This window comes from Bacillus rossius, chromosome 15 (genome assembly GCF_032445375.1).
Source record: "Bacillus rossius redtenbacheri isolate Brsri chromosome 15, Brsri_v3, whole genome shotgun sequence".
Lineage (NCBI taxonomy): Eukaryota > Metazoa > Arthropoda > Insecta > Phasmatodea > Bacillidae > Bacillus > Bacillus rossius.
This window is the reverse complement of record NC_086342.1, coordinates 47,458,186-47,485,576: the sequence shown is the minus strand read 5'-3', so window position 1 is coordinate 47,485,576 and position 27,391 is coordinate 47,458,186. Positions and strand designations below refer to the sequence as shown.

Below are 27,391 nucleotides of genomic sequence, written 5' to 3'. Positions count from 1 at the left end.
AGTAATGGCGAACTCGTAATTTTCTTTCACCTCTTGTAACATCTGGGGGCGTATTTTAAAATTGTGTTAGAATGACTTAACGTTTTGATGATTTCCAGGATTGCAGGCAGTTTGTGGTATCCAGTAATGTAAAATTTATTTCGTTAATTTTAGCTTAAGGATGGGTCGAGGTGTGCGTTAAGAATAATCATGTTATTTTAAAAAAAAGTAATACTCATTCTAAAAAGAGCATAAATTATTGTTTCTTTATTTCAAAGGAGGATTTAATATTTTTTTTGTTTGTTACCAGAGTATTTTGACATTATTGACTTTATTTATTTATTTAATTAGTTAATTATTTACTTTTGTGTTGGTCATCGTTTACCGGAAATAAAACCTGAAACGATGTGGGATAAATAATACTTTTTTTTTCTTTCAGTCAACACCCTACACCCCCTGTCCTAAGGAGGTTAGACAATCCCTGTACCAGCTCTAATGCTACCACCCCCCAGCCCCCCCCCCCCCCCCTAATGTTTATTTTGAAATCTTAAGATGTGATTCTATTATTTTTTTATTTTGAGTGACTTTCGTGTAGTTCCTGTCGGAGACCGAGGGCCTTTGCGACAAATGGTGTGAGGCTAGGGTATGTCTAATTGTAGGGTGTGTGTTATTTTTTTAAATTTGTTTGGTGTAATGGTGATGTTTGGTTTTAACCATATCTGTTTCAGGGGTCACGAGGTACAGCCAGGTTATTTATAAATGTTTTAAGCATGAGTGATTATTATTAATTTTTTTTAAATTTGGTTTTAGTAATGGCCTATTCTGTAATGGTAATCATTTCTTTTTTTTTTTTTTTTACAGCCAGTGTTTGAGATAAGTGTTTATGTTTATCAGCAAGGAACAACATATTCAGGAGTTTTAATTTGCATACCTTCCATTTTCAGGTTTTAATTAGAGGAGTGGAGACAGAAAGCCTACTTACATGTACTCTGAATAAGTATAGAAATGAAATGGTCTTGTTATAGAGTTAAGTATTTTAATTAAGTTAAGTAATTTTTTTTTCAAATTGCACTTTAGTATTTCATTTGATTTTTTTTTGTTTTTTGGTATTGTGTGTGTAATTGTAAGCAGTTGGATTAAGATTTTTTTTTAATTTTATTTTTTTTAAGCCAGGTTAGGTAACATTTGTGAGGAGGCTGAATGTTTATCAGGAGCATGATTATTTTTTTTATTTAAGTATGTCCACACACTGAGTATTCTGTTTATTTTTTTTTATGTTTGGGCATGTCTTATCAATACACTCTTAGCCTATGTACTGACGACAAGACAGGGATACCTGATATTTGTGGAAATAGTAGTTCAGATGAGGAGCCCCTGGTAAAGATACAAGAAAAATTGCATTTGTTAAACTCAGCACCTAGAGGAGACCACCACGACACAATGGAGGCAGGAAAATTTTTTGTGGAACCTAGCTATTTTTGGGGGAGACAAATAGAAGATGTCGATGAGTTTATAAAACAGTTTAGGAGAGCAGCCAAGGTCAATGGCTGGAATGACCAAAAATGTATTGCGTATTTACCCACATTTCTCAGGGGACCAGCTAGCCGCTGGTATGACAGTTATGAGTCAACATTGGAAAATTTGAAAACTTTTGATGAATTAGCCACTGCTTTAAGGGCTGCTTTTGTTTGTGTAGGTCAGGTAGAAGACCTGGAAATAAGACTTCAATCAAGAGTACAGGGTGGGGAGGAACCATTTGAATCTTTTATTTACGACGTTCTCCACCTTTGTAATCGGCTTGACCCCAAAATGCCAGAAGCCAATAAAGTGAGATATTTATTAAGAGGCTTACGACCGGATATTGTGGAGAAAGTTATGCTGTTTCCTAACAACACAGTAGACCAGTTGCTAGGAAATTTAAGAAACATTGAGGCAGGTCTATACTATGCGAAGAGTCATGATAGGTTAAAGGGAAGTGGGGCTGTAAAACCAGAACAAGTTCCTGTTCGAAATATCAGGGAGGCAGACACAGTGGATTCAAAAATAGAAAATAGACTAATGGAGTTGGGGAAACAGTTAAAGCAACTGCGTGAAGAAATGGAAATTTTAAGAGTTCAGCCCATACACTTACAAAACTTCAGACCTAGTGGAGAAAATAGAAATAAGTTTAATAAACACTTCCAACAACCTAACCAACAGAAACACAACAGTACACCTAGAGACACAACCCAAGAGCCCAGTTCTAGGACCTTTGCTAGACCCCAGAGGACCTTTGATGGGAAACCCATTTGTTTTAGATGTAACAAGCCTGGACACATTCAGTGGAACTGTCGCTCACAGCCAAATATGCAGAAAACAGGGAAACTAGGCAGGAAAAGTTATGCACAGACTAGGAATGCATTCTGTAAAAACACAATGTCCCTTTTTAAGTGCGATGGGGTGTTCAGTCTAAAAACTAAGATTTTTGGGACAGAGATCCCCGTTTTTATAGATAGCGGCGCTGCTGTATATTTAGTGGATAGTAAGTTAATTCCTAAACGTTTTTGGAAACCAGCAGAACACAGAGTTGTAGCAGGGGTGTCTGCACAAACCCACCACTTGAATCACATGGTTATGCTGGGTTTTAAATTAGGCCAATTTTTTTATCATCACCCAGTAGGACTGGTAGAGACACCAATCCGTGGTCTTATTTTAGGATGTGATTTTCTTACTAAGTTTGAGGCCGTAATTTCATGTAAGGGAAACAGAAATACTTTATTTACAATAAACCATCCCACTGCGAGCATTCCAGTACAAGGAGCAGAGGTGAGGGAGGCTAAGGACAGACACAGAAAACATGATAAAATTAATGCACGCCCTTGTGATAACCAAGTTCAGAAGTCAGGAACCCAAGATGATCCTCCTAAAGTAAACAAAATTGAATCAGAACCTACTTTGAGGTTAGGTTGTGTCAGGATAAAAGAGCATTCACACAACGAGGCTAGGATGCATCAACGAATCCCAGTGTGTTTTGCAGGTAATGATTTAGCAGAGGAAGTCGGTAGTAGAACCCTAAGGGGCAAAGAGAAAACATTAAAATTACCAGTTTTTGTTGTGCAAGATATTGATTTGACTAAGAAGCAACAGTCTGACCCCAGGTTAATGCCTTCAGGACCTAAGACAAAATTACGTAGATGGACCAAAAATGTTTCTTTGCTTAATGATGTGTTTTGCTATAACAATCCCAAGCCAGATAGAGTAGACAAACGCAGGTACGACAAACGAAGACGAGTGGTGAGTTTTAAGGTGGAGCCCTGGACTTGGGGACGAGCTGCAGATCGTCCACCGGGATCATGGCTCTCGCTGCCCCTTCGAGCTGTTCTGTCACCATGCTTCGCCTCTCTCGGCTGTAGGCCAGTCAAGTTAGGCTTAAATGTGCTTGTACACAGTTTAAGTGAAAACCTCAAGATTACTTTATTTAGCTCAATACAACTATGTATACTCATAATTGGAGATATGAAATTGTAATTTTATGATGTAAACAATCGGATCAATCTTTGGATACCTCGAACCCGTCTTTAAGTTTAGCTCTGTTTGTTATGTTATCGATTCTCCTCTGGCCGGTCTTGCTATGACTTTTAGGAATTGGCTCGTGCCTCTCAGGCTTCTTTTGTAATCTTAATAGTTACCATTGTAAAATTTTCTTTCAATCCTTTGTTTGTAAATTTAAAGTTGTGGTTCTTGGCTTGTGGGGCACAAGCCCTCGTCGTCCGGAGTGATGTCACGCGGTAAAATTTTACGTGTAGGGTTTTTTGAACTTGGCTTTGCGCATGTAGTGCTTTGTGAGCCCGCGTGACTTCCTGACACTTGTTTGCGACACTCGGGCATTGACTTTTGTTTTCCTGGCGCGGTAGATTGCTAACGCTCTCTGTTTTTCTGGGACGGTGGCGTGTTTCGCCGCCCGAGAGCCTGGCCAGCTGCGCGGGCGGTTGCGTCATCCTGTCCTGGAATCTCCGGGAGTGTTGGCCGCCCTGGTTGGTTTCGCTGCGTTGCTGTTCGTGCGCGTGACACGCTGGTGTTTGTGTCGCCACCAGGTGGCAGAAGTGCGAGTCTGGCATGACTAGTGGAGGAGGGGATAGCGTCGGTTAGCGGAATGGCGGTTGTGTTGTGAAATCGCGGCCGGGATTTTTGTTTTCGCGTGGAGTGTTCTCGACGTGATGACGATGTGAAGTGAATTTAATAAAGGGGGCCACCCTGGGTGCGCCCGGGGTGGTTCTTCTCGGTGAGGTGTTGGAGGTCTGTCGGAGCCCCGGCTTGGTGGGTAGCTGTGTGCTGCCGTTCGAAGGTGTTGTAAGTAATGGCGAACTCGTAATTTTCTTTCACCTCTTGTAACATCTGGGGGCGTATTTTAAAATTGTGTTAGAATGACTTAACGTTTTGATGATTTCCAGGATTGCAGGCAGTTTGTGGTATCCAGTAATGTAAAATTTATTTCGTTAATTTTAGCTTAAGGATGGGTCGAGGTGTTCGTTAAGAATAATCATGTTATTTTAAAAAAAAGTAATACTCGTTCTAAAAAGAGCATAAATTATTGTTTCTTTATTTCAAAGGAGGATTTAATATTTTTTTTGTTTGTTACCAGAGTATTTTGACATTATTGACTTTATTTATTTATTTAATTAGTTAATTATTTACTTTTGTGTTGGTCATCGTTTACCGGAAATAAAACCTGAAACGATGTGGGATAAATAATACTTTTTTTTTCTTTCAGTCAACACCCTACACCCCCTGTCCTAAGGAGGTTAGACAATCCCTGTACCAGCTCTACTGCTACCACCCCCCAGCCCCCCCCCCCCCCCTAATGTTTATTTTGAAATCTTAAGATGTGATTCTATTATTTTTTTATTTTGAGTGACTTTCGTGTAGTTCCTGTCGGAGACCGAGGGCCTTTGCGACAATATCATTACCATTCAATATGGATCTTCTTAAGAGGAACGAAACACTGTCAAAACATATTGCTTTTTTAAGTAATTCACCATATTGTTGGACAATGTTGGAAACGACTGGTTCTGGACAACATATGTTCCAGTTCGTAGGTTTTGTACAATACAGTATTTTTGGTAAGGGATCTTCAAGATTTGGTAATGGCAAATTATTTGATGAGGCCAATGATATTGGAGCATGCCGATCAGACTCTTTTACATCTTGGTAAACAGTTACAGCTGTCCCATGAAATGTCTTTCTTCCATCAATGGTGTCTTCACAAAAGTCAATATTGTCCATAGCACAATGTATAAACCTGTCAGTAACCAAATCTGGTGGTATGTATACGCCATAATTGCTAATAATCCTATTAACCACACTTCTTGCAATATCTGTTTCAATTCTCAGGACTCTTGAGTAATCAATACTGCAACCAATGTTATACATGAGTTTTATCAAAGATTGACTTCGTGTTGTATTATGAATAGATAAGTTACAAGCCACCTGAAGAGGTAGTTCTCGACTGTGATGGAAACTTAAAGATGTTTTGTTTTCTACTTGTCTTCGAGAAAGACAGTTTGACATGAGCGTCTGTGACATATTGCTTGCTCGTCTCTGTATATCTTCGTTCTTTGTTATTTTATTTTCATTAATGGTATTTTTCCCTGCGATACACCATTTAAAGAACATTTCAATTTCTCGTGGAACAATTTCTGTGAGACTTTCTGGAATAACACCATCAAATGTCCATGATTTTGCTTTAAAAATGTGTTTTCTTATAATGCTTGCAAATTCAAGCAATACATTCAATTCTCTCATCATTTCATCGCCACAACTTTCCGCTTCAGCAATCAGTTTGTCTCTAGTACATTTCATTGAAACTCTTTGCAGCTTGTTAGCCTGGTTTGGACGAGAGAATTCAATGTCTTTTTCTGATAGTTCTCTTTCAATGAAAACTTTAAGTTGTTTGCGTGTCATAGCATTACGCTGTACATTGTTTTAAGAACAAATATTTAAATACGTTTCTTCCAGGACATCCATTCCAAATATTTTTCCTGAAGACAGTTCTGCTCCAATATATTTATAAACTCTACACATGCTGTCATTGAAGCAACATCCTTAATCTGTTGATTTGTGTCCGTATTCTTCGGTCGAAGGATGTTAGTGACATTTTTTGCCCAGCATTTAGGGCGGTACATCACGTCAATTGCATGAGCGTAATTTGGGTCTACAGCTTCGCTAAGCCGTACTCGTAAAATGTCATCATTATTTAGTTCAACAGCATGGTGCAAGTTTTTCCCAGCAGTATTAGTCGACACTTTAAGGCCGTACGGTGTTGTAGTGAAAATTATCAGTGAAAATTAGTGGGCGCCACCACGTGAGTGAGCACGTGGACCCGGCTTAAAGACTCTACTCAGGGCGTAACGTGGCCCGTGTGTGGCGAGATATTAGCCCTCCAGATGTTACACGCAGCTCCTGTCCCTACCTAAGCCCGCTCTCAGCGTCGGGCACGCTTCTAACTCCCGCAGTGGGCTCTCAGAAGTCCCACACACCGCTGACCAGGTTAGGGACACACGTGCCCCCCCCCCCCCCCCCAACACAAAACACGTAACACAGTTAATTGGCTTTTATTTTACTCACGGTACACGTCCTTACACGATCCTCCACTGATAAAACTGTCAAACGCCCGAGGCACGAATCAGCTTAGGTGAGGAGGCGAACCACGCACGTGGCCGCCCCAAGCCGTTACTTATTACACTTATGATATAAAAACTCCGAGGAGTGAATATTTCATACTTATGCAGTCTCTCCGACCGAGAGAGGCCCCGAGGATGGAAAGAAAGTGATTTGAATAAATTAAGCTATAGAATTACTACTCAGTGAAACAACGGTGATGTCCTCAGGGTGTCGGCAGAGACGTTCGCTCTCGGCCGGCTGTAGGAGACTGGGCTGAGCTCATCGCTTGCAGGTGGCAACATGGCGCCATTCGCGCCGAACACAATTACCGTTACAATTTAGCTGTGGCGTGCCCCTGGTTACTATTAGAAAATACATAACTAATTTTACAATAATTATTAAATAACTTCCATGTCCAGACCGTCTGTAATAATTGCTTATAAACATAAAACAAGGTTCAATTGAGTTTCCTGCTAGTTCCTCCGTCGCCCGCTAGGGAGCGTACGTGTTCGCGCTTGGACTTATAGAATACTAAAAAATCATGAAGTTATTAATTAAAAAACACATACATGCATAACCATCGTTACACTGTTTTGGGGCGGAAAGAAAAAGGTTACAATGTTAATTAATATATTTAGGGGTGTGGCGCACTGCAGCTAAGCGCCCTCTTGCGGTAGTTCGTGGCGCACAGTTTGAATCGCACACGGCTACGTACGTTACTACACAAATAACGGGTAGGAAAGGTGGTGGGAAAGGGAACGGAGGATGGTCAGGCTCGTGGGGCGGAGCCCCGGCTGACGTCAATTGCCCCCCTCTCGAATAGCCTGTCATGCCGACGTTTCCTTTCGTGCCCGGTGGGCATGGTCGCTCCTGGTGTGCGCGCTGTCTTCCAACGTCCATATCGCACAGCAGCTGGGTTCTCGCGCGGGCACGCGGGTTCGCAGTTGGTATCGTGGTGCCGGAGCCGGTGCCTCCGACGCGGGGTCTACCACTGCCCCCTGCGCCGTCTCGTCCTCCGGCGGCTCCTCCACTGTCACACTAAACGTAGCGTCCGCCAGAGAGAAGTGTAGCGGCCACAGAGGCTCGTCTGGTGATGCCAGTCTACTCTCTGCTCCCTCTGGCTCCCATACGAGTGGTTGGGGCTCTGGTTGGTCTGATGTTCCGGCCGTGTCGCTGAAGAATCCCCTGAAGAGTGAGGCCCCGTCTCCCGAATCTTCAAACAGCCGTCTCGGTCGGGTAGTCGTCGTTGCCGCGGGTGTCCCCCATTCCGCCTCTACCCCCGGGAAGCCCCTGAACCCGTCCCCATCTGCGTCCGTTGGTGTGGACGTGACCGGTGGTGCTCCCTCTCCGTCGTCCGCCCCGTTCTCCGCCTCTCTGTCGTCCACCACGTCCTCTATTCCGCCTCTCCGCTCCGCCGCTCCGTCGTCCGCCACGTTCTCCGTCTCTTCCTGCCGCTCCGCCGTCCACCACGTTCTCCGCCTCTCCGTCGTCCGCCCCGTTCTCCGCCTCTCCGTCGTCCACCACGTCCTCTATTCCGCCTCTCCGCTCCGCCGCTCCGCCGTCCGCCACGTTCTCCGCCTCTCCGTCGTCCGCCCCGTTCTCCGTCTCCTCCCCTTCTTGCCCCGCTATCCTGATGTCGTCCCGGTGGTATTTTGCAGCCCGGCCGGAGGGTAGTTTTATCACTACCGCCGTGGGTCCCGCTTTGATCACCGTCACCGGGCCGAGCAACTTCGGCGCTAATCCGGCGCAGAAGTTGCGACGGCCGGAGGAGAGTGGGTGAAGTCGGGCGTATACAAGCTGGCCGGGGCTCAAGTCAGGTGGTGGGCGAGTTGTCCCGGGTGTTCGTTGTGCCTGGTAAGCCGCCTGGTTGCGTCGCGCGCCGTCACGCGTCTCGGCCAACCGCCTCAGGCGCCTCTCGGGGCTCTCTACCTCCACCTTGCTCTGTTGTTGTTGGCGCATGTGGTATTCCCCGGGGAGAGTGAGGTTCCGCCCCTGGACCATCGTGGCCGGTGTCTCGCCGGTTGCCGCATTCACCCGTCGTCGGATGCAATACAGTATGTCGGGGATGTGGGCATCCCACTGGGCGTGGTCGTCCGAGAGTCTCAGCCGCAGCTGCACTTTCACCTCCTGATTCCGTCGCTCCGTGGGGTTTGCGAGTGGGTGATATATGGGTGTGGTGTGCATGATGACCCGCCACTTCCTCCCCAGCTGCGCCCACCGGCGCCCGACAAACTGAGTGGCGTTGTCTGTCAACAGGACACGTGGGTAGCCCCACCTAGGGAAGAACTCCGTCTCCAGACTGCGCACAATGGTGCCGGCCCGGGTGTTCGTGAGGGGGTACGCCTCTACCCAGCGCGTATAACAATCTGTCACGACCAGCAAAAATCGTTTCCCTCGCGGCGATCGTGGGTACGGCCCCATGAGGTCAAGGGCTACCTTGTGAAAGGGTTCGGTGGGTCGCCTAGGTATCTGCTGAGCTGTCCCGTCTGTGCAGCGTGCCTTGTGCCGCTGACAGTGCCGGCACCTCCGTACACAATCTCCTACAAACTGGTCCCCCCTGGCCAGTAGAATCGCTCCCGTACGTCGTGACGCGTCTGGTCTGCGCCGGGATGTCCTGCTAGTCCGTTCATGTGGAACATGTCGAAAACCTCCCGCCTCGTGGTTGATGGTGCAAATGTTCGCCATGGGTTGTCTGTCCCCTTCGGTCGTGCCTGGAGTAGCCCGTCCACTACCCGGTACCCCTCACATTCCGTCTCCCCGCAGTGACGCATGAGTCCTTGTGTGTCTGGGTCTGTCAGCTAGACCGCCCGCACGTACGCGTCCAGGTCGTCGAGCTCCGCGCCTGGGGGTAGTGTCGGTGTGGTGCTCGGGGCGATCGCGCAAAGTGCGGCGTTCGGTGTCGAGGTGTGAGGTGTCCTGGGTGTGCGCCCACTGGACGGCGTTAGCAGCTCCTCCCACTCGGCATCGTCGCGTGCGGTTACCGTGACGTCAGGGTTGCGTGACAGCTCGTCCGCTAGCTCGTTATATTTCCCCGGCACGTGTTCGACCTTGAAATCTAGGGCCTGTAGGAGCATGGCCCACCGAGTCAGTTTTGAGTGCCGCCCCTGCATGGTGGCCAGCCACTTCAGACATTGGCTGTCCGTCCTCAACACGAAAGACTGTCCCTCCAAGTGTGGACGATAGCGCCTCGGGGCCCAAACCACGCCGAGACACTCCCTCTCATTAACGCTGTACCGCCGCTCGACGTCGCCAAACTTGGCGCTCGCGTATTCGATTACCCGGGGTCCGCCGTCATCGCCGAGTTGTAGGAGGATGGCCCCTATTCCCTTCTCGCTCACGTCCGTTTGTACGATCAGTGGCTTGGTCGGGTCTAGTCGCGCGAGTAAATGACCCCGCCAGAATCTGCTCTTTAACTCGTCGAATGCATCCTGGGCCTCCGCAGTCCACCGGAAAGGTCGCTTGGGTGACAGCTGTTCCGTCATCGGCGCGGCTATTACTGAGAATTCCGGAATGAAGGCCCGCAGCCAGTTGGCTAATCCGAGGAATTTCTGCAGCTGTTTACGCGTGCGTGGGGGCTCTTTGTTGACAATGACGTTAAGTTGTTTTTCTGTGGGCCGGTTTCCCTCTGCGTTGACTACCAAACCCAGGATGTCCAGTTCCGTGGTCCCCAAGTGACATTTTTCGCGATTACACGTGAGGCCGTGGCTTTCCAGGCATTCTAAGACTAGCGCTAGGTGATGTGCGTGCTCCTCCCACGTCTGTGACCATATAATTATGTCGTCTAGGTATGCGGCTGCAAACTTGCCTGAATAATTATCCAGAACGCGGGTCATCATCCCCTGGAATGTGGCTGGGGCGTCTTGGAGTCCGAATGGCATCGCGCAAAATTGAAACCTACGCCCGTCCGGGGCAGTGAATGCTGTCTTGGGCCTGTCCGCCTGCCAAATTGGCACCTGCCAATATCCCGATTTCAAGTCAAGAGAAGAAAATATTTTGGCATTTCCCAGTCCCGTGAGCGTGTCGGCTATGTTCAACAGAGGGGGCGGTGCGTTAATTGTGACTCTGTTATTAGGCTTAAAGTTGACACAAAAACGTAATTTGCCATCCTTTTTCTCTGCCAGCCTGACTTGAAAATTGTACGGGCTCTCGCTAGGCTCAATTATCCCGTCCTGTAACATGTCCTGAACCTGATCTAGGATGGTCTGTTTACCGGCGTGGCCGTAACTACCGGGCGGGATAAACATTGGCTCGTGAGGATGGGTTGGGATGGCATGTTCAGCTATGGTGGTACGTTTTAGCGGATCCGCGGATGCAAACACATTGCACTGGTGATCGAGGACCTGCTGGATGATGGCCTGGAACTCGGGGGGCACCCCATGCTGAAACTCGTCGAGACTGACCTTGTTTACTGCTGGTGGAGTCGGCCTACCTAGCCCGTGGATGGTGCGTCGTCCCTGGGTGCCGAGGTGCACGCATCCGGCTCGGACGTCGATGGCGGCGTGCTGCTCGTAGAGCCAGGGCAGCCCCAGGATGACGTCGTCGCGCAGCCGCTCCACTACCAGCGCCGTCGTGGTGGATCGGTGGTCCTGCATGTCCACCTCCAGCGTCGCGACGCCCCGGGTGTGGCAGACGTCTCCCGTGGTGGCCAGGTGGAGTTGGCCCGGGCGCTACTCGACGTCGGCGCGGCCGACCACGCGCGCGGCCACGCAGTTATGGCTGGCGGCGGTGTCAACAAGCGCGTGGACTGCGCGCCCGTTGACAACCACCGGGATCCGCAACAGGTCTGCTTCCGCCGCCCCCACGTGACCCAGGAGAGGCCCTGCCATTGTTGTTCTGTTGTTGAGCGTGGTGGGGGAGGTGAGCCATTTCAGTTCGCCGCCCACTGATGCCCGTTTCCCGACGGCCGTCTGTTCATGATGTCGGGCCAGAACTTGTTCCGCACCGGGCAGTCCTCGTGCCAGTGCCGCATACCGGGCGGGCACGTGTGGCACTGCGGTAGTTGGCTGCCGTCAGTACGCCTCCGCCATGCCGACTGGAGAGGGCCGCCTGACCCGGACTCGTCGCGCCGGGTGTCGCTCCGGGTAGGCGTGACGTAGGGCACCAGCGCCTTGGTGTCGGCGGGCGCCACGTCCTCCTGCTTGCCTCGGGAGGGTGTGATGTCCCTGGTCAGCCTCGCGGCATGCAGATCTTGCTCTACGGCGCGGGCATGCTGGACGAACTCCTCGGCCGAGCATCTCGTCAGCTGGCGCAGATGTGGCCTAAGTTCCGGGCGCATCAGCTCCACCGCCCGCTCCAGTACCTCCGTCGGCTCCCCGTCGGGGCACAGCCACTTGTGCAGACGTATTTTCTTGATGACGAACGCCTCCGCCGTCTCCATCGCCCCTTGCTCGAGGCAATTGAGCTCCGCCCGCACTCTCATTGCCGCCTTAACGTCAGCAAATCTTGTCTCGAACTGCCTTGCAAACTCCGCCCACGACATGTCGTACTCGTGGGTAATCTGCCACCACGTCTTGGCATCGCCTTTGAGCGTGCTGCCGACCCTGTCCGCCCACTCACACTCCGGCACCCCGTAGCGACTCAGACGTTCTTGGCACGCACGCACAAATTTCCGCGGGTCGTCGCTGGTCCTCCCGGCGAACTCTGGCAGCTCGACGTGGCCTACGAGGCGTGTCCTGCCACGTGGTGTGTCGGCGACGTCCCTCACAGGGCTGTGACTCGGCACGCTCGCTCGCCTCGCGTGGTGACACCATTGGCACGTGTACCACCCGTCCTGAAACGAGATGACTTCGGTCTTCGTGAAGCACGCCGTGTGCTTGAACGCACGACAGTTCCGGCACCAGCCGTCTCCGCCGCACTCCGCGCCCATGCACTTCCCGTGTTCCGGCCCGTAATGTTCCGCCCGCACCGCCTGCTCGTGATACCGTGGTACGTCATACTGCCCTAAGCACACGCACGTGTCCATCCAGGAGGTTCCCGCCGTCCCGCTCATCTGGCGCGGTCGCGCGCACATAACACAGTACAAGTTATTCTTTTTAAACAACTCACTTGCCTGAATCGCGCCCGGATTGTCGTTAAGTCCGTGATTGTCCGACATTGCTGTGTGGTGGTGAGACTGGTCGATTGTCTCTCTTCTCCTCGCTACGCGACGCGACGCGGCTGGTGGTACACACACACACACTGACTGCGCCCAGTTGTTGTTGTTGCCAGGAATGCAGCCACCTGGCTGCTCGCTGCGAATTCTTGGAAGCGCGCGCGCTCGGCTGGTCACGTGGCCGCTCGGTCCCGTTATCTCTCGCGCTCCGGTGCACAACCGCCTAACACGCGCTAACTCGTGTGGGCCTGATATTCACGACACGTTCAATATCTCGCCACACGCTCTTGGGCGCCATTTGAGGGCGTACGGTGTTGTAGTGAAAATTATAGGTGAAAATTAGTGGGCGCCACCATGTGAGTGGGCACGTGGACCCGGCTTAAAGACTCTACTCAGGGCGTAACGTGGCCCGTTTGCGGCGAGATATTAGCCCTCCAGATGTTACACGCAGCTCCTGTCCCTACCTAAGCCCGCTCTCAGCGTCGGGCACGCTTCTAACTCCCGCAGTGGGCTCTCAGGGCGTCCCACACGCCGCTGACCAGGTTAGGGACCCACGCCCCCCCCCCCCCCCCAAACACAAAACACGTAACACAGTTAATTGGCTTTTATTTTACTCACGGTACACGTCCTTACACGATCCTCCACTGATAAAACTGTCAAACGCCCGAGGCACGAATCAGCTTAGGTGAGGAGGCGAACCACGCACGTGGCCGCCCCAAGCCGTTACTTATTACACTTATGATATAAAAACTCCGAGGAGTGAATATTTAATACTTATGCAGTCTCTCCGACCGAGAGAGGCCCCGAGGATGGAAAGAAAGTGATTTGAATAAATTAAGCTATAGAATTACTTCTCAGTGAATCAACGGTGATGTCCTCAGGGTGTCGGCAGAGACGTCCGCTCTCGGCCGGCTGTAGGAGACTGGGCTGAGCTCATCGCTTGCAGGTGGCAACATGGCGCCCTTCGCGCCGAACACAATTACCGTTACAATTTAGCTGTGGCGTGCCCCGGGTTACTATTAGAAAATACATAACTAATTTTACAATAATTATTAAATAACTTCCATGTCCAGACCGTCTGTAATAATTGCTTATAAACATAAAACAAGGTTCAATTGAGTTTCCTGCTAGTTCCTCCGTCGCCCGCTAGGGAGCGTCCGTGTTCGTGCTTGGACTTATAGAATACTAAAAAATCATGAAGTTATTAATTAAAAAACACATACATGCATAACCATCGTTACACTGTTTTGGGGCGGAAAGAAAAAGTTTACAATGTTAATTAATATATTTAGGGGTGCGGCGCACTGCAGCTAAGCGCCCTCTTGCGGTAGTTCGTGGCGCGCAGTTTGAATCGCACACGGCTACGTACGTTACTACACAAATGCCGGGTAGGAAAGGTGGTGGGAAAGGGAACGGAGGATGGTCAGGCTCGTGGGGCGGAGCCCCGGCTGACGTCAACTTTTCTTAATTTAAGTCTTCTAGAACCTGGCTTGCCACAAAAAAAACACTGTTATTTTATATAGTTCCTTGTTTGAGATCTTGTTAATTTGATAGGAAAACTTTCAGAGGTTGACGCACATGCCTCTTGCAATGGCTCATTTAATCTTTCCTCGTATTTCTTTCTTAAAAGTCCAATATGCTTTTTATGGGTTATACGTTGATAACACGATCTATGCCATGCAATATTTTGTGTTCTCATAGAATCAACACTAAAATTATCATCAAACTGGTTTACTATATTTTCGCATTGTTCATCACCATAACATTGTCTTTCAGCTATGCAATCCACAAGTTTCTTGTAAGTATCACTAGATGGATGAGATACTAGGTTTTCAGACGATGACGAGGTACAGAGGACACAACTAGGATTATTTGTTGTCTTCCTCTTCTTCGCCAAACTACAATGATATGCAGCATCCATTATTACGTTTTTTTCTGGTTACTTCTCCAAGTTATCTATAACAAAAATAGATTTTATATTAGCTTAATATTGAATGCATACATAAAATGTACAAAGTTACAGAAAGCTGATATTGGCGAGTAATAAGGGAGATTTCTAGCATCTGAGTGAATAATTCATTTAAAAGCTAAATTTCTATGTTAAAGGTCAGTCGTACATAAAATACCTTAAGAACATGTTTTGTGTATAATTTAATACTGAATACTTTTTGTAAGAAGAAACTTTGTCATAAATATTGTATTTTACGAGCTAGACAAGAAAAACCAACACCGTGTACAGCAGAGTGGCTGCCATTTTGTTTTTTGAGTATAAGATTAATCTGCCACTAGTGTCTACTGTCCACCATCCAAATACTGATTCTCCATGTTATAACTAAGAGATTGATACTACTCCCATGCTTGTATCATCAAAAATCCCACGGATGTACACTTGCAAGCCGACTACATGGAAGTGTGTTGAATGATCGTAGACAACTTATACGTAATTAGTTTTTCAAGAGGTTCTTCATAAAAAAATTTCTTTTGTCAAATATTTTTTATTGTTTTATTATGTATTATTTGCATAACATTAAAATAAATTTATTTTTAATAAATATTATGTGTGTATTAAGTTTAATTGTTTGTTTACTCATCATTTTCCAACAGGCGTCCTAGGTGACTTACAACTAATTAGTCAAATACAAGGTCTCAACTTTCTCGAAAGATGAAACAGCAGACATAGACTTTTGACAGTTAAATATTTTTATAAAATTAACAAATTATTAACCACATTTTAAATTACCTATAAAACATGTTTTTACATATATGTTTTTGGTATGTTACCACCTCCCATTATTTTGCTGTAGTGAAAAAATCTGCAGTGGCTGTAGAATTATATTCAACTAAACATAATCTAGACATAATTTCTCAATTTTTACAATAAAAATTTTGTTCAGCTCCATCTTCAAAGACTTAGTATACCAACCTTGGCAGGCACTCTAGACCATAAGAAGTATCAAGGTTTCCAACCTGTGTTGTCGTGATGAAACTGCAGTTTAACATTGTCAGTTGAATCTGGACTCACTCTGTATAAAGTATTTTCATTAATAAGAACCAAAACTGTGTAATTTTTTCAGGTAACTTGTAGTGAGCAGTCTGGTTATTTAACATTGATACATGATTATTTAGTCAAATAATGCTCAATTAATCTTTTGCTTTTATTATGTCACAAAATTCAGCTGACAAATTCTGAATATATGCTGGAGTACCTGCCAATTATTTGACATTTTATTTTGAAACAAGTATAATAAGAGTTATATTTTGTGAAAACCAATACCTACACACATAGATACCTAAATTTATGCTGTACTTCATTGCCCTATTTTACAAGTAACTAGGTAAAGAACTAGTTTTATACTAGTTATGAATTGCTACGAAACAACATTATTTTGTCCTTATAGTAGTATTTATAATTTTTATGAGCACAGAAAAAAAAACAGTATGGATAAATCTTAAATCTTTAAAGTTTAGATCTGTATTTTTTTCATATATGCTATTTTATTATTCAGTAAAGATTCAATGCCAATAGGTGTATCCATTACAAGATATCACTATACTGCACTGACACACCAACAACAAAACAGGAGTGGAAATAAAAATCACATTATTTCAATTGCACATGATGTGCATGTTTATTATACAAAATCTTTGGTATGTGTCCAATAAAATATTTAATTTTATGATACATTCCATAAAACAAACACACAAGTATACGAAACAGGTTGCAGACATAATGTACAAATTTCATGTGTATAATACATACATACACACGCTTAACTCTAACAAAACTTTAATTTTTCTTCTTCAAAATATCAAATTATTAACATAACTTGGAACACTAACGCCAACCAGCAATCGAGAACTCGCTCTCGGCTGAAAAGTGAAAACGTAACAGAGCTGCACCATGGAAAGAGAGCACCTTCTGAGATCAAACAGTTAAACGACTGAACAAAGTTTGATGATTCACCAATTTACCATCAGCTCACGTGAATATTTTATACTGGCCAGTAATTCTTTCTATGTTGCATGCATTGGAGTAGCAAAAGAAAGCAGATTTGAGGACATCATAAATCCACACACAGGAAACATGGCAGTTACGTATTCATTACAATATTGAGTAACGTCAATCTTTTTGTTTTCTCTTCATGCACCAAATCCTTGACCGTAATCTGTTAATTTACTTTTTATTTTTTAAACAAACAATAAAAAATTACTTTCAAATAATAAACAATGAAGGTAAGCATAGCCTCAATCAAAAATAACACAATAATAACTTTCACATAACATACTGGATTTTACATACACATATATCTTTTCCAGTAAAATTGTTATAGCAACCATTAAAAAACATTTCAGCACTGTACTTTACTGGAAAAATGATGCCTTTTACTAAAATTAGAGTAACTCATTACTTTTATATTCACTAGACCAAATTATGTTTAAATAAATAAAATATTTATCGCTCTCAAACTAGTAGTTTTATAATTTATTCTTTCATCATAATAAAATAATTGTTCAGCTTGACATTGGTGAAACAAGAGACGACAAATTGCAGCTCAACTTCATCTCCACGTCTTCATCAGAAATAGAAATTAAAACAATTATTTATTTTAAAGAGTAAATTTTCAGGAAATAGGATACTTTCCAGTCTTCTGTTAAAAGGTTTTATGTACAAACACAGAATAGTAAAAATTAACACTAAATATCTCCCTGCCGAACAAAAGTAAAAAGTTGGTCCTTAAAAATAATTTCTTATACAGCGAAACCCCTTATTTACGTTACCGTTATTTACGTTTTCCCGTTATTTGCACTATATTCTTCAGGTCCCGTTTGGTTCCCATATAGTCCAATACAATACTTTCCCGCGAATTACGTCTCAAAAATCGAATCAATCCCGCTATTTACGTCACGAACAACCATAAACAACCAGAAAATACCGTGGAGCTAGTAGGCAATGAACATTTTAAATAGCAAAATATACATATTTTATAACATGAAAAGTTGCTTTTATTTCTAAACATGTAATAATTTAAGCCTAGGCGTGTAAAAGTACGAGTAATTATAGCAGGAGACAATCTAAAATGCACGAGGGAAAAACGTAAACTCATGAATGTACAAACATGGCTGCTTGTAAGTTCTGATACTGTATTTATGTCACAACTTAGCCGAAATACTGGTACGAGACATAAACTTCACAAGATAAAATGAGCGGTGTCTTGGTAACTGTTTTATACGTTTTTTATAATTTGGGAAGTATTGTACAGTTGACGCCATATTTTTTAAACTAACCATTTATTTCTGGAGATCGTAAATAATTAATTATTGGTATCAAGACATCATGATAAACGTAAACTTGAACATGTCACGGCAGCGAGAAAACTGGTGCGTATACCAATAAACTGGTATTAGAACTGGATAAAATTGGTACACGGGAGGTGGAGCTTATATTTTTTTCCGCTAAGCTCGCATCTATTGGTTGGCGGCTGATGGCGTCATGAGTCTGGGCGGAGCATAGAGTGCGCATGCGCCGCCGCGTCGTTACAGCAGCTGACCGAGTACAATGACCTTTCTCCGCGTTTGGCGCGCTATTGACGGTAAATATTCATCAATTTGCGGCCTTTTCTTAAAAAATTTTTTACTGTGAGCAATGTGTATGTAGCCCGTATTTGTTATAAACCCTGCCGGTTGCAACTGTATTTATAATTTGGAGAGGCAAATAATCTCCTTGAACAGCCAAAAAAGCAAGCAGAAGAAAATTTCAAATTTATTTTTTAGGAAGTAATCAGAAAAACATTTTGGCTTTCATTCTTTTTTTATTTTTGTCAAATGTGGTAAATTAATAATTGATTAAATACTAAAGTAAAATTTGTTGTTAGTGTGTTTGTACCTGCATTGTAGTATGTGCTATTAAACAAAAGGAAAAAAATTCTAAATAAGGTAAACTGTACTCCTTTTTATACTTTTCCCTTTATTTACACTTTCCCGCTTTTTACACTTTTTTACTTTGTCCCCATGAAAAGTGCAAATAAGGGGTTTTGCTGTATGTGGCACAATGTCTCATGCTTATAATATATGGCACAGGAAAATGTACAGCACATTACAAGTAATGCAATTTGCAAAAAACTGAAAACAATCTATAACAGCAAAACTGCATACTTAGTAACCACGTAAAACTCTAGCTACACATAGCTAGAGCAACACTTAATAACAACTTCAAAGATTGTCATATGTGATAATAGGAAAGAGCTAGTTAGTTATTTACACATAAAATCACAACTCGGAATAGTGAATATCAACAATGCCATGCACAATCAAATGACCTTAAATTCACGAGACATCATCACTGTTTTTATTAGTTATGTTTAGAAAAAAAAAGCATTCAGCAAGGCTCTCCACTACTGCCATTAAAAACATTTCTACACAACTTGACATACAAAATGTTTGCAGGATTAATTGTACACATGCAAAGTTAAGAAGGAATGAATCAACACGAACAAGGACAAATAATAATGCTATTAAAAGTGAGATAAAACCAATTTTGTATAGTTACTGCAAAAAAAAATTAAATGTGAAAAATATGTTAGCCAACCAAGTCAGGAACCAATTTCTTTCAATTCCAACAAACAAAAACAAGTAGGCACAAGAAAAAACTACGGAAATCACTTGCATACAAATTTAAGTCCAAACATTTCGGCACAATTTACATTCGAGCAACGATCCAAAGATGTGGTGTGCCTATACTATATGTATTACATATAAAAATTATTTGTCCGTAAAAAAAAACATGCATTCATTTTAGTTAGCACTCCACACCACTTCATCTTGAAACACACAAACCAGCTATACCACCTCAAGGAAACATAACTTAGGTGAGCTTAGCAACACACTCCTTCCATCAACAAAAATTTTCCATAGTTGCACGTCAGTTTACGGCACTCACGCATTAGATGCACTTGCTGTTAGCACTCCACTGATTCAGTTATCATTGACGCAACAAAATCCACACGTGCAGAAATCAATCAACGACACACAGCTTTGGAAAATAAATTGCAGCTATAGAAATCACATAATCTACAATTCCAACTGCCACAAAAAAATGGTTATATTACTTTATTTAATTTTTCTGAAAAAATAAATCCCAAAACTTAATTTTGCTATTTGATTTTCACCTGCACAACTTTGCAGATCAAAATATCATGCTACACCTCTTTTAATGTACCTACGTCAATCATTTTAACTTCCGAGAGATTATTTTCTTAAACATCTGTATTACACATAAGCATGTGCGAATATCAGTTTTTAATTCGAATTGAATGCAAATACGAATATTAAATTATTCACAAATACAAATATCAAATACGAAAATCCTGTGGAAATATTGTCCCCGCCTGACGAGAAAATGTCCTGCGATCCCGAAATTTTTCCAGACTTTTAGAGATCCCGCACAGCTATTTTCGTAAATGACTGAATATTCATTTTGATATTCAAATATTTGCACATGCCTAGTTTAGAGCTGTACTCATTACAACATTTTGACGATGTGCCAATACGCCGATACAACTGTTGTGATTCAAGGATTCTGAACCAATATAGAAAAAAAACAGTTTGATCAAAAACTTTTTTATAAATTTACTAAATTAACCAAAATAATTCATTCCAAGAAAAGCATGCAATGCAAATACACATTTATAAACGGACCATAACCTCTTTTTTTGTAACTTATTTTTAGCTTGCTTTCATTTGATTGTTGACTACCCGTTAGTTGCCTAATGAAACATGAATATAATAATGAAGGCTGAAAATTTTAATTATTTAATACAGAATTATAAAAAATTATGATAATTTAATAATACGTAACTATGAAACATATTGATTCACGGAATGCAAAGTTTGAAAATAGGAATTAAAAATGTGCAACAATTGCGAGACTTTGTACATGTTTACAATTCAAGAACAGGAATTCCAATACCAATTTAATGTGTGCGACGACAAAAGTTTACGTTACCAAAAATTTAAACGGAAATGAGTTTAACGTGGTCACTTTGCACGGAAAACAGTAAAAGTAATTTATGTTATTTGAAGTCCTATAATGTTTAATAATTTTTTATATTCATTTTTAAAAAAAAATTACATATGCTAATTAAAACAATGTCACCGTCATGGTATTACAAGCATTTCTTTACAGTTCACGCAGTTGTCATTTTCCGTTGTTTGTAGTAGTAGCCATACTCTAAATACAGCAAGTTTTTTTCTTATCTATCTTAACCGTTGTATTTAACATGTTGGTGATATATTTATTTACGATGCATTAGATTCAAGAACGTAACTAAAACATAGGATGTTTAAGTTCGATACTTACGGCTGGCACAAGCAGCTAAGAAATGATGCTAGTTCAAAGTATTTGTTAGTACATAAAGTGAAAAGGAAACTGGTGGATTTTTAGGTTATGACAGTCATATTAATTTTTAAATAACATCAGCCGAATATTAACACGTGTATTGTAAAATGGCAGAAACACCGATTAATCTAAATATCAGCATAATCGGCTTCTGCCATATCGGCACAGCTTTAGCCTAGTTACGTACTAACTCCTATGTATTTTTTAAAAAATTTTTTTATAGTTCCAATGATATATTTTGGTTTTTAGGTTATGAATACAGTACATAAATATGGCAAAAAAAAACCTAAATCATTAACAGAACATGAAGGCTGATAAATGTTCTAAATGAGTAAAGCTACATAAACTACACCTCTGGCTTAATTGATTCCATACAAAAACTAGTTAAGAAGCAACAAGTTAACCCAAAATTAACAGTTAAATTTGGCAGGAAAAAATCTCTCCAGTACTTCAGCATAATTAATAATAAATAGTTTGCAAAATTATTTTCCAAAGCCGAAGTATTTTATTATAGTTATAATCAAGCATTCAAATACTTAATTACCACTTAATCAACAGTTACGCAAAAAATATACATAAATACCATTTACCCATTATATGGCCAAAAAGAGCACAATAGCAGCACATTTAAAAGCACATAGCAAAGAAAATAAAACATAATCCATACAACCCAAAATATTTTCATAGTTTTAAATAAGCTCGTTATGTCAGCTGACAGCGTGTCTTATTCACTCCTTGTGGCAGTGACGGTAGCAAATCTTGTAGACCACGCAACAAACAAATCTGCATGAGGCGACCACTATGTGCCGTTTATTGTAATAACAATAACCGTCTGTAGGCTTGAATGTACATTTTCTATACTTTCAACGCGACAAAACAGAAACTACCTGCAAATGAAATCTAGGCCACAAGTAGGCTGAGGATACTTCACACTTTATAATCACCACTATTATCTGTAAGTATTATCACAATAGCCGCACACAAAGTTTACCCTAGAGTAAGAACATTTGGAGAATAGTTGACGAAAATCACTTTACTAACACAATCATTCCGAAGCAGAGTTAAGAGGTAAACCCAATGTAAAAAATTTATTTGAAAATGAGTTCAAATTTGTATTAATATATAGTCTAAAAATCCAGAAAGATAATTTAAAATAAGCATATTTGTAAATATAGCATATTTCAAGACAGGAAAATTTAAAATACCTAATGCAAAGGTTGCAGATACTATAGGAAAATTGTTGCACAGTATAATCTCCAAATGTTAAAACTTTTAAACACTCAAAACATTTACTGGTTGTAAAATTAACACTGAGTAGGCCTACATATTAACTGATTAATTCTCTCACATTAATTACAATTTGATAATTAGCAAAGCTTCAACTGAATTACTAGTTTAATGATAGTAGTTTGATATGCCACTAGTATGCTCAATATGATTTTTCTATGTTTGCAAAAGACTAAACCACATAGGTAATCACTTCATATTTACATCATAGAAATATATAATACAATATTTAAAAACTGTATAAAGTCCCAAGTTGGGAGAAGCATTGACTCTGCTCAAGTATGTAGTATGAAGGAAATGAATATTTTAAAAATACCATACATCAGGCAATTAACCAAGATGTAAGGAGTTAATTTCAATGAGCAAAAATAACTGAACAATACAAATGGACAACAAAAAAAAATCATAATATATAAGGAAACCATTCCTTTAGCATACATGAAGGAATAGCTATGGTGGACATGCTTATTTCTCATTTCTCAAAATTTTCTTTCCGTTTGACCTTTACCTCAATATGTACCTCTGAACTGATAATCTAAAAATAAAATAAAAAAAGGAGGGGAGGGGAGGGGGGGGGCAAACTGCCTAGAGTAGCAGGGTAGCAGGGTAGCAGGGTACAATTTAATCTAAGGTTGCCCCTTTGCCACCTTATGACCAAAATCACAATCACAGTCTTTTAAATTTGCAAGCTCTTACAATATAAATGATTTATAAAAAGTAATATAAATGTACAGTTTATTTTTATTAAAACTAACTACTCTTACAATAGTTTTAAGTTGGATTCAAGCTGCATAAAGCAAAGATAGTGAATTAACACAAATAAGTAGAGTTTCCTGTAACCAGACAAATTATTTGTCTTACTTAAAAATATGTGTATGTATGTGCAAGGTAAAATCTGTACTCCTACCCAAATATGGTACAAATTCCTGAAAATGTTTTAGCCTTCCAAAACACACAAAAAAAATTAAATGATTAATTATCATAACACCTACACCTTAAGCACATAAACATCAAAATATAATGCTCATGCTAATGACACTGACTTTTAAAACCTGACCTCTTCTAAATCAAATTCCTGGTTATGTGCCTGCTGTACAGTTTTGTAACAGAAATGGTGTAAAGTCTCCTAACATCTGGTAGATACAAAATCATGCATCAAACTGCAACTGTAACTAGAATTCATGTTGATAACTCACCTACGTGAACTAACTGCAGAACATAACATTAAAATCAATAAAATCAGAACACACTCTGGTAATACATTCAAAAATTATTCCTTGTAAGTTGATAACAGCAACATGCACTCAATTTCATACGCTTATAAACTTAATTATAAATATTATCATGCCCAAGTTATGTGAGGAATTTAAAGCACAATGTGGAAGTTTACACATTATCACAGGAATCAAACGTTGAACCAAACACACTTTACTGGTGGTGCTCAGAAAGTACTTCATCAATGTTCACCACAGAAAAAAAATCACAATTTTAACTACTCTCGCAGAAGTTATAGTGTTCATACATGTTTACAGTTGGGCACTATACACAAATCATCGTATGTCTTTTGACTTTTATCTTACAAGGTGATAAGGCATTTCAAATTGCATTTTTTTTTTTTTTACTTTCTGATTACAGATGATTTACTGCAAATATTTGTAAAATATATAGGTTTAATCTTTTAGGATGCAGAGCTTTTTAACACCTGCCAGCAGCCTTCATAGATCTGGTTACAATTAAACTAAGCTTAGGAATAATTAATAAATACTCGAATGGAATCACGAAACGACTGCGAAACCATCAACGCAAGACACCCTCGAGCGGACGTGGACTAATAATACACTGTTGGCTCCGTTTCACGGCCGTCGGGTTCGGTTACTTCTTTGCCGCACCGACGTTCCCCGCGGCGGAGGGGGTTTTGGTTTTGGACCCCGCGCCGGTCGGTGTCCTGGTCGCCGGGGAGACGGCCTCGAACTTCTGCTGCAAGGACGCCACGTGGGACAGCTTGCTGGCGGCCGTCCGAGCGCCGGCGGGCATCGTCCTGTTGGCGCCCGCGTCCGAGACCGACTTGCCCAACCCGGGCGCCGCTCTGCCCTTCCCGGTGGTCGCCCCGCCCGGCTTGGGAGCCGTCTGCGGCTGCTTGCTGCGCGAGGCCGGCTTGGTCGCGACCGCTGCCGACCTCCCCGCGGCGCTAACCTGCGGCTTCAGCGTGACGTCGGGGACCTTGGGGGCCGGCTTCAGACCCGTCTTCCCTCCGATGACGTCCGGAGATCGGCCTGCATCGCCTGAAGTGCCGACGGAGCAGCTTGAAACAACGTCCGGACTGTTATTGCCGGGTTTGGTGTCTGTCCTGCCGACTCTACCGCACCCGACAGGTACGGAAGCACCGGTCTTCGACGCCACGGCTGCGGGTTTTCCGGGAGCGGAACTCTGGAGAGATGACTTGTTCGGCGCAGCGACCCCGGATTTCGAAGCAGCGGTCGGTGATTGCGCCTGAGGTTTCCGTTCTTCCGTGTTTGACCGACCCGCACTGACGGGCGTGATTTTAGGCCTCGAAGACGGCTGAGAAGCAGAACCACTGTCCGATGGAGATGATGCAGAAGACTTGAAACTAGCAGCTGCCAGCGGACCCAAAGGCCTGTGAAACGAAGAAGTGAAAGGTTTGTAACTGGTCAGATTCTGTACTGCATTAGCATGAACTGATGGTTTGTCTTCTTTAGCAGGTTTGCCAGTACTGGCAGGTGACGAAGTAGGTTGGGAGGTTTTGAACAAACTAGAAGTGTTTGTGGTCGGGGCACTGTTAGGCTGAGACGACTTGGCAACAGTTGCAGTTGAGGAGGGTGGCGGTGTGGGACTGAGATAGCCACTGCTGGAGATTGAGGAACTGAAACTGGACTTGGAATTGGGAGGAGGCGAATTAGCTGGGTTATTCTGCATCGATACATTGCTGTACACACTGCCGCCACCTCCGTAGGTGTTGGACGAGCTGTACGGAGCATTGATGTACGTTCCCTGGGAGCTGATGGAGGAAGCATCGTTGCTAGACTTGTATCCGTACAAAGGAGGGGACGAGGATCCAGCAACTGAGTGATCCGTTGCTGTCACAGAGGAGTTTCCATCCTCGTCGTCACTTTTAGATTTCTTGTCACTTGATGACCCACTATAAATAGATTCCAAATTTCTAGCCTGTATTTCGTTAACGATCTCAGACAGCAGACCCACCGACTCAATGCTACTGGCTGAAGTGCTGTTATCCAGAGGTTTGGGAGTCTTGTAGTCGCCCAGCATCGGAGAGGTATACTGAGATTTCGGGCCGGTGGATCCAACAACGGTCTTGGACGGTACACCGGGAGAACTCCTGGACTGACCTACGTCCTTGATAATGTTCTTCCTGCCGCACCCTCGCGGGCTCTCCTCGATCACAGCATAGATGTTGCCCCCCCCGCCGGTGGGGCTGGACTCCTCGTCTATGTTTGCCAGCGGGGCGTTCCCCCCGGCCAAAACGTTGAAGCAATCGTCGTAGCCGTAATCCGTGGGGCTGGCCCCGGCCGGAGGGTTCTGGTACCCCGGCAGGCCGATGATGCCCGTGTCCACGGGGCCGGCGGGAGGTCGCGGAGGGGGCGGCGCCGAGGGCCGCGCCCCGGCAGGAATGCTCGTCGGTCGCTTCGTCCCGCTCGGCTGCCGCATGGAACCGAACGTGGGTATGGCCGGTCGCTGCCCCGTGTGCCCGGTGTCACGCAAGCTCTGCGCCCTCATCACCACCTGCTTGTTGTCCTCCGACCTCACGGGCACCGCCTTCTCCGGCACGTCTATCTCCTGCTGCGGGATTGGGTTCGAGATTTCCAAGTTCCGCAGCGCCTCCCGGTCGATCTGCAGCTTGCTCGCCTTCCTCGGCAGCGAACTGGTGCCGTCCCCCGGCTTCCCCTTCGCCTTGTCCTTGTGCTTGTCGCCGTCCGAGTTCTGGCGCAGCATGAACGAGGCCAGTCGCGTCAGAGTGGGGTAGGTCTGGCCGCCGTCCTTGTCTCTCTTCTCTTCGACTGCGGAGTTGACGCCGAGGGCGTTCGGAGAGGACAGGGGCCTGACGGGCTTCTGGGCGGGGACCAGGGGGGCGGGCCGGGACGGAACGGGCCTCACCAGCTCCTTGGCGGTGCAGGTGGTGGTGTCGAGGATGGGACTGCTGATGACCGGCCGCGGCAAAGGCGCGAAGGTGACGGTCGCGGGGTCCGGGCGGGCGGGACCGACGAAGGTGCCGGCCAGCGAGGCGTTCCTGGCGACGCTCGAGCCGTGGGGCTTGGCCAGGACGCTGGGAGGCCTCTGGGGCTTCCCGGAGCTGGTCGGCACGGTCGGCGGCGACACCGCGCTGGCCATCTTGGACGGCGGGGACGGCAGCTTACCGGCTGCAGGGGCCGTGCTAGACGACGGCAGGGACGAGATGCTGAAGCCCTTGAAGTGGCCGATCAGGTTGTTCTGGAAGTTGGAGGACTTGGCATCGGCCGAGCCGTGTTCCGAGACGGCCGCGGGCGTGGCGGCACTGCTGCAGTCTGGCTTGGGCAGCAGAGACGTGAGAGCGTTGTCGGAGTTGGCCGGTGCGTGGGACGGCAGAGGCCGGGAGATCTCCATCTTGCGAGACCCGGATGTGCCATTGCACACCGCCATGGAACCACCTCGACCATTCCTGTGATGCACAGACTTCTTGTCCCCTTGTCTCGATCTGGTGTAACAACACAAGGACAACAATCAACAGTTAGAACAAATCATCTAAAAGATTACTTAAACATAACATAATAATCAACCTTGCCTTCATACATTGTTCTTACAAATAATTATATTTACTAACAAACTTTCTGCAGTTTCACAACACATTATTTTTACATGTTCAATTATTATGCATGTTGTTTGATGGCTGGTGAAGAAAATGGTTGCATTCGACTAACTTAAACTATCTGCATACTGTAGTAGTTTTTATAAGTTTTCAACACATAGTTGTTGAACTGTTTATTAAA

At 44.1% G+C, this 27,391-nt stretch overlaps 1 protein-coding gene across 1 annotated transcript in view; it reads right to left on the bottom strand.

Moving 5' to 3' along the window:
* Positions 1-16,313: 16,313 nt before the first annotated feature.
* LOC134539274 (uncharacterized) overlaps positions 16,314-27,391 on the bottom strand; it is a 137,062-nt gene continuing 125,984 nt past the window's right edge. The window contains exon 33 of the mRNA XM_063381096.1: positions 16,314-27,099. Within this exon, the coding sequence (XP_063237166.1) occupies positions 24,264-27,099 (2,836 nt within the window). The 3' untranslated portion in view covers positions 16,314-24,263. The remainder of the gene's footprint in view (positions 27,100-27,391) is intronic.